At 34.6% G+C, this 12,937-nt stretch overlaps 1 protein-coding gene across 1 annotated transcript; it reads right to left on the reverse strand.

Annotated features, from left to right (window-relative positions):
- Positions 1 to 3,271: 3,271 nt before the first annotated feature.
- Positions 3,272 to 7,177, reverse strand: LOC140015440 (NAC domain-containing protein 30-like). The gene is made up of 4 exons (XM_072068020.1): positions 6,972 to 7,177; positions 5,724 to 5,896; positions 5,056 to 5,327; positions 3,272 to 4,176 (listed from the first exon to the last, which is right to left on the reverse strand). Exons 2-4 carry the CDS (start codon positions 5,881 to 5,883, stop codon positions 3,655 to 3,657), a joined length of 954 nt encoding a protein of 317 aa, XP_071924121.1. The 5' UTR covers positions 5,884 to 5,896; positions 6,972 to 7,177; the 3' UTR covers positions 3,272 to 3,654.
- Positions 7,178 to 12,937: the final 5,760 nt, after the last annotated feature.

Consider the following 12,937-nt stretch of genomic DNA (forward strand, 5'->3'; position numbering starts at 1 on the left):
TAAATATTACACGAGATAAAACTAAATTCAAACTGTACAGGACAGTAGATATTTCATCTAGTCATATGAATAAGTACTACAAGCACTTCCTTTGCCTCGAGCCCTGTGGAGGGAGGAAAAAATATTTGGGGGTGAGCTACAAGCTCAGCGAGTGACCAGTAAAATCATTAAGCAAATAAGCGTCACAATAATACATTTAGATGATATCATGAACCAATGATCAAATGTACGTATATTGCTCTTGTGAGCCAGTGAAATCATTGTACTTAAACATCCAACGCTCAAATAGATCAATTAACACTCCAACAGTAATAGAGAGCCATTGTGCTCCAGGTAAACAGTGGTGGAGACGTTGGTTCTAAGCACAAGACTTCCCAAGAACTCATTGGAGCCAAAATATTTCATGGCACACACACAAGCACGCATGATATGCAATCGAGTATGCAATGCAAGAAATAGTTTGAAAAGTAACTTTGCAAATAGTTGTGGAATCACTCACCAATCACAGCTCATGATCCATCCATCATAGATCATTGCCTTGATCAAGTCCAAACCCTAGATTACAAATATCGTGTCAAGCAAAGGGAATTCTAAAATCAGCAAGTTCCTATCACCTTTTGGCATTTTAATCACAATTGAAGCTATACTTATTCGATTGAAATGAATCTTATGGCGTTATAAAGCTAAGACATATACCAACATTCCTTATGAAGACCTCCAAAGCCAAATTATACATTTTCATGGACAAAAACGACATCTCAGAGAAAAATGGAAAACGGTCCGTGAAACAGGGTTTAAGGGCAGTCAAGGGTATTTCGGTCATTTCACATGCTACAGTACTCCAATCGATCTGCAATTTTGCAGGTAGATAGCTAACTCACATATCTACAACTTTCATGTTTTGTCCAACAGCTGGTTCGTTCTAAAACATGGATAACTTTGCAGTCCAAGTTGAGTCCAGAAACAAGGTAAAACTGAAATTACACTTCTAAACTAACCTTTGTATAGAACTACAATTACACATACGAATCATAAGATATACCACATATCTAAGTAGGCCACAATGCCCCTTCAATATGAGCCAATAGAGAACTCCAAATCCAATCACAATTAAACCCTAATTCAAAACCCTAAAACTGAAATTTTTCGCACAAATCTGAAATTTTCCGCAAACAACCACAACTAACACACAAAGGCTCCCTTTGACACCATATCAAGCTATCATTCCATGACCAACCAACAATTATCATATAAAATCAGAAAATTCACTAATAAATCAGAAATTTGTCAAACTCTACTTAAAATCATGAAATCTTCCACAAAATAACATATTTAACATCTCTAATCCACCAATGAACAATCAATTGAAGTAGATAGGAAGTTCTTAGTAAGATACCTTCAAATCTCAAGAAAATTGGTAGCTTAATGCTTCCTCCTCCAAAACAACTCCACCAATAGCTTTAAACCTCCTTAGTGAGCACTTGTATGGAATAGATTGCAAAACTAAAGGTGAAATCTCAAGTTTTGGACAAGGAATTGAAGAACTTTCTCTCTTATTTTGCCTGGAGCACAATGGCTCTCTTATTTTGCCGGCCAAGAAGGTGAAGAAATGAGAGAAATATCAGCTAAGAAACAAAATAAGAATGAAGGAAAACAGCTGGTCAAACTTGGCTACTGAAGGTGCCACGTTACAATTCGGCCAAGATCTGGCCGGATTCATGGCAGTGGGTTTTCCAATTTTTTTTTCAAATAGCCCTGCCAATCCAGCCAAGAACTGGCCGGATTCCCTCAGAACACTATTCACCAGATATTTTTTTTCTTTTTTTCGTCTTTCGGGGCTTCACATTCTGTGACAAAACAATGTATAATTTTCTAACATGTAGGAGGTCAACAACCAAGAAGATGTTGAGGAAATCTTGGAACATTTCTATCTTTAGGAAAAATCAATCTGTTGCTAATCTTTGGCAAACATGAAAACTTTATGTGATGGCAAAAAAAAATTTGATGAAATCAAACTTTATCCATTCGGTTGGCAATCAAAGATTTACGTTTGTTATGGATAATAGGATAAAAGTCACGTTTCTTTAAGTAAAATCTTTTGCTTTAAAAGAGTTCAACTTAATCCATAAGACAAAATCTTTTGAAATACCTATTATATTACAACACTAAGTTCCTCCATAGGATAAAATCTGGATTTTTTACGTCCTTCTTGTCGTTGACAGTTTTAGCATCCAAGGTGAAATAGTTATAGTTTGACATAGCGTCAGCCATTCTCCATTAATTAATCCATAAAAGTCTTGACTCTCAATGAGTGCAAGCATTTTGGTCCTCCAACTTCGGTAGTATTCTTTTGTCAATTATAATGACACAAAGTTACTAACGTTGAGGGTGGATGGATATGGACATTTGACGGCAGCAGCCATTGCCTGTCCTTGATGCCAAAAAGTCAACTAGAATTTTAGGTACTCTCAATTTTTAATTCTAGAATGAGAGATTAACGGGTGTGTGTGTGTCTAGATACACTAATCTAGAATCTTCAATCACTTAATTTGAGAAAGAGTCTATCTAACAGGTGCTTGTCTAACAGGTTCTTATTAGATATTTAGGATAATGGTTAAGATGTACTTCAAATGTTAAATTTTTAGAAAGTAAAAATTAATTAAAGAAAGTGTATAAATGTAAGGGAGAATAATAATTATTAGTATGCATATGAACACAATAGGTTAGATAGAATTTAGATATATTAACAAGTATCTATGAGCACCCGTTGAAAAAACCATTTGAAAAATTCTCAGGCTTAAGATTACAGCATTTATTAGAAAACTCCTATGATTAACTCACTTTACTGCTCCGCCAATGTGAGACGCTGCTAATGGTTTTCCTTGTAGTAACAGGATATTTGTTTTGTCCCTTGCTATCACAAATGTAGTAGGATATTTTAATTCCCTTACATTAATAGAATTTCCCCAACATAGCCTTAGGGAATCCTGGGAAAAAGTATGGGGTTTTATAAGACATCAAGGGAAATCCTTGAAGTTCCAATCAATCATTGCCTAGTTTATTGACTTTTACTCCAAGGCTTGCCATCTATAAACCATGCATGAAGCAAACTTTCTCCAAATACTCTTGGTAGAGTATACAGGTTCAAATACCAAACAAAGCTAATTCGACCAGGACATGCATGGGCTGGAGGTTGATGGGCTGTAATCAAACGCCTAGTAAGAAAATGGATCCGTTGTTTTAGGTGAAAAAATTGCAATTGAACATTAAGAAGGCTAAAATATTCCACACTTTTAGGGCAAGCAAAAATTAGCCAAAAATTAACCTAGTATGACGACATTGTAGAACACAATCAGCAAAGCAATATAAGTATACAATTACATCCAGCAAGAAAAATTCACAATTTTAGAGAAAAAAAAAATATTGAAAGGCAAAGTTAGCAACAATTCCACTCCAGATTTGAGTAAGACTTCCTTCCACATGTTCTTCCTTTGTCATGCCTATCCATAGATTTCCAAAAGCGTGGAGTTGGCTTTCTTAGCCAACTCAGAAAAGTATGCTGTTAATCAAACTTTTTCAGTGGACGATATTGTTTAATAGTACCATCTATTTGTCTTTGAATCCTGTCCCTGGTTGCATCCCAATCTTAGTTACCTAAAATTCAGTAAAGCATCCAAGCAACAATTCATCATCCCGGGGTATTAACACAGGCTGGTTTTGGCATGCATATGAAGCTGATGGATCAATCACTTGTTGAACAAGTAGCTTATCGAAAACTTTCCAATCATTGTACTGCTGGCAGTATATGTTGCTCTTCACATCTTCGCCATCTTCATTGACTAAACTACCGCTTTCAAAAATCTGATCTTTTGTTGCCAAACTCGTTGAAATAGAAGGGCTGTCAAGTTGTGGAATTTCAATGAGTTGATTGTCAAAACGGGCCGCATGGTTGGATATTAGTTCATGATGATCTGCCCGCAAGGGAACTTGCTGAAAATCAACCCCACGGATTGAAATCGGATTGACAGCATGCATTGAAGTAATTGATTTGTCAGGAAATGGAGGCTGGTATTTTCCATTTTCTCTTATGTAGTAGGCATTACTCCAGGCTTCAAAACCTTGCTTGTGACTTGGACAAGGCTTCTTGAATGCTCTGCAAACAACCCATCCTTCTTCCTGCAATATCAACATCCTAGTTAGATTTCAGTCCAAACAACATCCTTCTAACGAGTTTTAGTGTCACTAATTTGTAGGTTCTAATTGTAATCCAGCTTTTATTTGGTTTTAAGTGGGGGCCAAAAAGGGATGATGAGGTTTAGAAAGCGAATCGTTTGGAAAAATTTCTGGTATTGTTTTATAAACATTATGTCTGATTCTCATTAACATTGAATCACAGAAGGTATTACAGTAATTAATAGAAAAAACCAAATAACTTTGAGTTCAAATGAAGGATCCACTCGAATAATTCAACTTCTACTAGAAAAATGAATGACATTAAAAGTTTTGACTATAATGAGTATATTCCACCAGAGCTATATGTGACTTCACCATAGTTTTTATAAACATATGAAAGAGCAAAAGGTAATTTGGTGCACATCGAGCAAGACTTTTTACTTGGTTGGAAATCCTGTTAAACCGTAGCTTTCATGAGAACAAATAGAACATTTTGAAACGTTTAAAACACATGCAAAAAGATGAGATATGTGCAGGTTCATTGTATCAAAGGGACACAAAGATGGGAAATGAATCATCCAATGTTGTCGTACTGTACCGTAAATAGACATGCAGTTTAACATATGTGACACTCTTCTGTGCGTGTTCGCATGCATAAAAGAACATTATGGCCTCTCTTGACTAAAGTTACGATTTAATCAAAAAATCCAACTTTCCAAAAGCTTAAATCCTTTGCTCCCTTTTTCAAGTACGGACTTGCATAATAATTAATTTACATTCAAGAAAGCAGCCGCAGTTTTTTCTTCCTTTTACTTCTAGCGTGAAACTTTAGTATTTTGCAGGAATAATTTCGATTTTGATAAAGTCGATTCAAAAACTTGCCTGAGAAGGTCCTTGCTCAGATGTTTGAAGCCGATACTCATGCATGATCCAGTCAGTCTTCCTCCCATTGGGAGCACGTCCCTTGTAAAACACAAGGGTCTTCCTCATTCCTATAATTTTTTCCTTTGAGATCACAGCTTTATCTCTTCCAGTTGCTTTCCAGAATCCAGCAGCAGTGGCTCTGTTGGTTCGAGTTCCTGTTGGATACTTCCTGTCCTTGTGACTGAAGAAGTACCATTCATTTTGCTCTTCATATCCTAATTTGCACCGATCTGTAAATCAGAAAATACAACTACATTAAACAAAACAAACCATGCAAAAAAAAAATTTAGGCAAAATTTGCTCTAATTGGATGTTTGCCATAATAATCTCAATATGTTAAACCATCTGTTCCTTTTTTTTAATAAAAAATTTACAAAGTAGGATGTATTTCGAACTCTATACCTGATTTTCAGGTATATGGTACGAGCTTTGTTACTAAAACAAATAAAAACCTGAAAAGTAAAATCATTTTTTTTTTGGGAGAAAACTATCACATTGTCATGACTCTTAAACTCTAAGATATATAGATTTATTGTTAGAGTAGAAAATGCAGCTGTATTTCTTATTTGAGTGCAACACGATTTGTGTAATTGTTTAAAAAGGTGAGGTTTAAAGTCATCAAATACCTTGTATATCCCATGGTTCCATCCTGTAGAGATCAATGTCAACAATAACATCAAGATCGATCTTCAATGAATTAACCTTCCGATTGAGGTAATATCCAACAAGCTCTTCCTCTGTTGGGTGAAATCGAAATCCAGGAGGCACACATGATTCCATCTCCATTGATTAACTTATCCTAGAAAACAAAGTCAACCAATAAGTTCTCACTAGAGCAGCTATGAACGACCATAGGAATTGAAGTATGATTTGATTTTGGAAGGGCAATATTCGAAAAAAAAAAGAAGAAGAAGGGGCTTACAAAACAAAAGCAATTCTGATGATACTTTCCTAAGTAATGAGCTCTTTGAAGATATTTTTTCCTTTTGATTATTTTAACATCAAGAAAGCAACTTTGGGAGCTGAAAAGCTCACTGAGTGTGTTTTACACTTGCACAAAACCATGTTTTGTAAATTTGCCATGATTCACATCCATCCGTGAGCACAAGGCCATGATGATGATGATCTCATTTTAGGGAGGGACCCAAGAAATGTGTACTTCATGTGTGCCAATGGTATACATTAGATAAATGGCAGACCAGCAGTGGATCCCACCAAGAAACACAGACATTTTCATGCTAAACCTAGCCCAATCACCTTTCTTGCATGTAGTTAGGCAAGTTTATTGAACACAAAAGTGGCCGGCCGCAAAAACGGACTTTGTAGGCAACAAGCATGTTCATTTCTTTGAGTGCATTCCACTCCAAGCTCATGGCTTGGACTGCAGAAAACGTTCTCACACCCACCATGCTACACAAAAAATGTGAAGAAACGATTGTTCATGGACCAACCCTTTAATCTATGATGCTACTTAGAAAGATCAAAATATCTCCTCATTTTCTTCTTCTTCTTTTTTTTTCCCCTTTTGCGTGGCATCTTCCACCTCATTTTCGAATATGGTAGAAACCAAAATGGCAAATGATCGAGGAACTGAGGTGAAGTTTAGTGTTGGAAGAAAGAACCTTTCAGTATAGTATTAATTTACATCCAATCCACGACATGCATGGATGGATTCATCATATTTGAGCAAACGTTAACTCAAGTATCATTTGCCCACGTGTTCATCTTAGAAGAGAGACACTAGTGGCTTATAGACTACTCGCAAAAAGAACCATATTCCGATTCTTTATTGTTTTTCATGCGAAGGACGAGAACAAGCAGATCAAGAAAGCATAACTAATGGCAAGCATTTTATTCACAATGTAAACACTAACCAGAAAGTTGAACCTTGCCTTCTTCTTCTTCTTGGAAGTTGAGAGAAGGGAAGAGGGGGGAAGAGAGAGGGAGTTTTCTTGGGATTGGGGTATTTGATGAAGATATTGGTCAGGAGAAAGAGAGAACAGCTTAAAAATGAGAAAAGTGCATCCGATCAGCCTCAAGTGTTGGTTGAAAGTTGTTGTTGGCGAAGCTTGTTGGTATATAAATACAATATGATATGATAAGAAGGGGTGAAACACTATTCACTAATAGTGAAGAAAACAAATTGAAATGTGACAAACCTGCGAGGATTTGATAGAATATAGCACAAAACCATCTCTATCCACATATATATATATATATATATATATATATATGTATTTATATAAGGTACTACGAGGGGGGACTGGTGATTGTTATTGATTACGCGTGGGGTGGCAGATAGATGAAAGGTTTGTTTGGACGGCGTGACAACAAATTTTCACGCCACCCCCCCCCCCCCACCCCCCACCGTTGTTGTTACATTGCGCCCGAAGACTTTCCACTACCATCTTTATTTACGGTACTTGTCAATTCTCATCCCAAAGTCCATTAAACTTTAAGCATTGACTGTGATTTATGACTGTTTATTAAATTAAGTACAAATTGACAAGTTTGCTACATTGTTACTCTTGTTCCTAGTGTAGTTGAACCATGTTATTTTCCGGTCCAAAATAAGTTCTAGATATAATAAGAAAGAAGTCAAAGAAGAGGTGTTTGAAAATCAAACCAATGACTTCATTATATTTTGCTTAATTTGTCCATCCATTGAATGGAAACAGGTTTCTCCAGTTAAATTCTATTCAATTCTATTTGATTGATATAATTCTTACAACATTGGATATAAATTCGTGCAACTTTAGTACAATCATTAATATTACCCTAATTTAGTTGCGACAAATTTCATGATTATAACAAAATTACAAAATTTTATACCAAATATTATCAAAATTACATTAAACGAACATAATGAAACTCAACTCAGCTGGAGAGGCTCGGTTTCCAATTGAGTTGGGTTCTCAGGCTTAACCACGTTATGCATACAGAAGGGATAGTTAACTGTGAAAATGACTAATGCATCGAAATTTCTAAAATGTAGATGAGAAGCACACTATCTCCAATGGGTCTCTAATTATTGATTTATTGCACTAAAGGGTTAGATTCGACACCACCATCAAACCATATAATCTACCCTTGGACGGAGCTTTATGAGTAGCAAAGGTGAATTTTGGATGTGACAAGGAGGAGGCAAATTTGCAAACACCAAAATTGAAGACCAACCATAGTTGAGTGATGCATTATCTCCTCCAACAATCCAGCTCTTGCTGTCTGTTTGGTGCGCCGCCCTTCAACAATTGGCACCCTTTGGCAGCGGCCACATGGATGACACATCAGAATCAAGAGCTGTCTTTATCAGAGAACTAATCATTTGTACTCACCAATACATTTAACTAAGACACACCAGTTCCCTCACAAAAGCCTTCATCCTTCGTCTACTTCCCGGGCTCTGTCTTTTCTTGCTTTGGAGGTTTTGTCTTGCTTGTGGGTTTTTAACTAAATAATGTTAACCAAAGAAGAGGTTTAACAAGAATTAGCATGGATTTCAACCCTTAAATTCATATCACAAACTTGCTGCAAAAGCCCTTAAGTAGTTGCAATTGAAGGCTTAGAAATTAGGTACTTATCTACTTCTCATTAAGCAACATATCAACGTCAAGTTCGATCGGATTGTGTGCTCTAGTAGGATGATCAGTTACCATACAACTCAAATGCAGGAAAAATAGGTTTTTCTGCCTTTTTTTTTCTTGTTTACATCGATTTTAAGACTGAGCGAAGAGATGTCCGAGAATTACATTAGTACAATTGCCTTACAAATATGGGGCTTAATTATGGATTGTGCTTTTGTAGAAGTGTCTACGGGGATTGTGTATTTTTTAAAGTGTTTACATTTGAGTCCGTACTATAATATTATACAAGTAATACAAAATTATTTAAAAAATACAATAATTGAATATAATTTTACCTGCCTAGCTCAGCCATAAAGGCTAATCTAACCCTTTTTTTTTCTGATCACAAAAGTAGTGTCTATCTAGCAAAATTTGTTAAAAAACTTAGAGTCTTGTATAAAAAAAATGCTGTGGTTTCTTGAATTCAAGTCTCAAAAAGTGGAGTGTAAGTTTTGTTAAATAAGAAGAACGTTTTATTAGGCAATTAGTAAATTTAATTATAGAGGCAATTAGATTACGTTTTCTTACCACAGCATTCTACATTTCTTTTTTTGTTATTTTTCCTTGTTTCTTCATGGGATATGAATGGGACAGTAGAATCCAAATTTTCTGACTTCTTGCATGTTGAGATATATAGTCGTTCAATTAGTCCACTACTCAGCCAGTGATTGCATATAGATCAACAGCTTTACTCCTACATGTTTTGCAAAGAATTCCAGCAACTTGTAGCTTTCAATTCTAATTCCTTTTGATCATCAGGTAGTATATTTCTTCAATATTCGATCTCATTCTTGTCATAGTGGTAAAATAAAAAGGAGTGTAGTACATGTACCGATATACATTCAAAGTCATGCTTAGCAGTTGAGAAACAAAAAGGGAAGAAAAAAATTTCCTTTTTTTTTACCACTTTCAGTGCTTAGTAAAAATTCAAAACTGATAGGTTAAATTATAGTCTGAGTGTGTTTGGATTGTAAGTTATTTGTCCAAATATATTTGCTTACAAATACACACACTCAATTAGTATCTGTACGAGGAGCCACCCTGGTTTCTGATCCTTAAAAGAGATGAGAAGAGGACAAAAACAATTGCTTCCATTCAACAGCTTTTGGTTACAGAGGTCATATAACAATGTTGGGCAATCTTGGACCACACAAAAATCAAAGACTAGGGAAAAAATGGAAAAAGAAGGACAAGTTGAGCAATCTTGGACCACATAAAACTCAAAGTCTAAGGAAAAATGGAGAAACAAAGAAAAGTTGAGCCAGATCTGCTTGTCCCAGTGACATCTTTAACAAAAATTAAATACTGAAAAAAGTGAAACATAGATGTACTGGGAGGGAGGAGGGCATAGAACATCCGCTGTGTTTCTATTAGGTTTGGTTGTGAATTTTGAACTCTACAGCCCTTACTGTAACATCCTCTAGTACAGTCAATATATATAAATTTTCTAGTAGGATTTTACCTGATGAAGTAGTCAAAGGAATTAAGCACAGATAATATATAAAGTAAATTTTATATGCGCTAATAATATATATACCATCACGATAGATGCATTATACATATCTGAAATTTGATTTATAATAATTATAAGTCATTTAAAATTGACAGTATATATATTGTCAGTATATAAAAAATTAATTGTAATATGTAGATGAAATTTAATGAAAAATACATGGCTATCGTTCGAATCAAATTTTGCTCTTGTTAGTTCTAATTAAATCACAGAATGACAACTCACAAGAAAAATTTACCTGTATGGTCCAACATCGTCTCGTACAATTTCAATCCTATGATGAGAAATATGGTATAATGCTAAGAGCCTAGAATTGGAGTAGAGTGGGGCAAGCACTCATTTTGTTATGGGCCATGTTTTGCTAATTTCGGCTAGATATTTTCTAAAATTATCACTGCCTAATACTCCTTCCGTCTCAATTATTTAATCATATTTTAAGAATTCAATTTTTTAAAAATAGTAATTTGATTGTGATATTTGTGCCTTTTTTTTTAATTTTATCCTCACAAATTTAAATTTTAAATTTGAATGGTAATATGTATATGATTAGAAAGAAAGACTACATTAAAAAGAGAAGTTAAAATGTTCAACATGACAAATATTTTTAAATATTTTAAAATAAAAGGTATAATATTTTCAATGGGACGAAGAAAGTAATAGAAATGGGTTAATACCTATAAATGTTGCTAATTGGAAAAAAGACAGAGGGATTTTAGAAGTTGGATTTGGTCGGCAAAGTACTTATATCCTTGGGCCCGATCTCAGTACCTTTTGGTATTTGCTTTCAGTTTACTGTGAATGGGAGCAGAAAGGATGAGTGCTATTTCTGCCATTCATTGTACGGACCTGCAAATTGTTGTAATGCTTTTCCAGTGCTTCCTTCTCTAGCCAAACCTTATCATGGAATATAGCGAAAAACTCTTTAGGTATGTCGGAACCATGAATAAAAAGGAGGATTTTTTGCTAAAATATGGCTTTAACATGATATTTTTGGTAAGATTGTATGTTGCGATTTCAACATGTTATGAATTAAATTATTTCAATGTTCGAATCAAATTCGACTAAGCGTTAGTTTGTTTGAACTTAATTAGCGAATTAATCAATCAAATATAAACAATGTTTGATGTTCATTAAAGTCTCAAGTTGGACACAAAGTTTTCTCCACTAGCACAAAACTAGAAAGTTTGTCGTAAAAAATTTTGAACTTGACTCAATAAAATCTCGTTGGAGTTCGGCTAAATAAACAAGTTCTAATATATTTTCAAACTTGTTTAAATAAACAAATAATTTTGAGTGTTAGAACAATCGAATTGATTAGACTCCTATTTATACAAAAAATCACATTCGAACACTATACAAGAAAATGTGATGAGGAGATTAAACTTGATATTGAAGTTCAATACAGTCTCCCAACTGTATGCAAACTCATAGCAGTCACTGGACTAAGTTACCAGATCAATTTGTTTGGGAGTGGATGTATTTACCGAAATAAAAATTGATTACACTGGCCCTCCAAAAAATGAGTACATTTTGTTTGTCTCGATACTAATTCTGTTTGTGCTCAACAAAATGTGCATAATGGTAAAGACAATCCTATCCCCAACTCTACATCTTACCCTGAGTCCCTGACTATTGATTACAGGGACCTTCTAATTGCACCTCTAATCGAGAGAATATTCAGGAAATAGAAAAATAGAAAAATGGGGCCCCAGAAGAACCAATTGATGGCAAGTTTCATCAACCCAATCTGGTAAATCATGGCAATCTTATGTGATCTACCGACTTCACTTTATGTATGTTCGTTAAGCGTTCTTATTTCTTTGTCAACAAACTACTAATCCTATATTGAAGACCACAAATTAGTGAGTCTTCAACTAATTGTTTTATAATCATAAAGTAAGATTTATTAGATTGAATAATCATTCCACCTGAAAAAGGTTAAATATTATATATTCCAAAACAGAGATTTCATTAGGTACCCACTAACAAAAAACAAATATTTAACAAATAAAGAGTTCAGCCTGATCAAGTGCCTAAGTACAACACAATGACCCATGTTTTAACACACAAAACTGAAGTGTGTGATTGTGTGTGTTTGTTCGGAGTGTGGCTTTCATGCGTGTTAAAAAAACTTGCATTGGATCCTGTGCTTGAAACAGGAGCAAGACAACTGGAATCTTACTTTGTATGGAAGATTGCAAGTTCTAGGCATTCCTGTGTAAAGTGCCAATTAAATATTCAATGTCTTTAGTTTTCATATTGAAAATTCAACTTCTAGGCCCTCCTGTAGAAAGCTTCTACTTGTTTATTCAGTTTCGTGGTTAATTTACTACAATAATCTTTTTGAAAATAATGCTTCTAATGTCCCTATGATCACTTGGAAGTGTGAATTGCACGAAAATATTCCATGCAACCCAAGTTCTTGTTCTATAGAAAAGAAAGCAATAGAGATAGACATGACAAGCGCTTTCGTATATCCACTAGTAGACTAACACTTAAAATAAAGGTTGTGAGTTAATCATAATTACCTTTGCTGTATATGGTTACTTTTTCTTACACCTCTAGTAGAAGAAATTATTTTCAAAAAAAGTGACAGTGTATACAATGTCAATTCATATAAATTTAATTTGTTTGTAGAATTAATTTTTTATATTTTGACAATGTATATGTTTTATTACTGTTTGATGCATATCAACTGATTTGA

Source organism: Coffea arabica, chromosome 10e (genome assembly GCF_036785885.1).
Source record: "Coffea arabica cultivar ET-39 chromosome 10e, Coffea Arabica ET-39 HiFi, whole genome shotgun sequence".
NCBI lineage: Eukaryota > Viridiplantae > Streptophyta > Magnoliopsida > Gentianales > Rubiaceae > Coffea > Coffea arabica.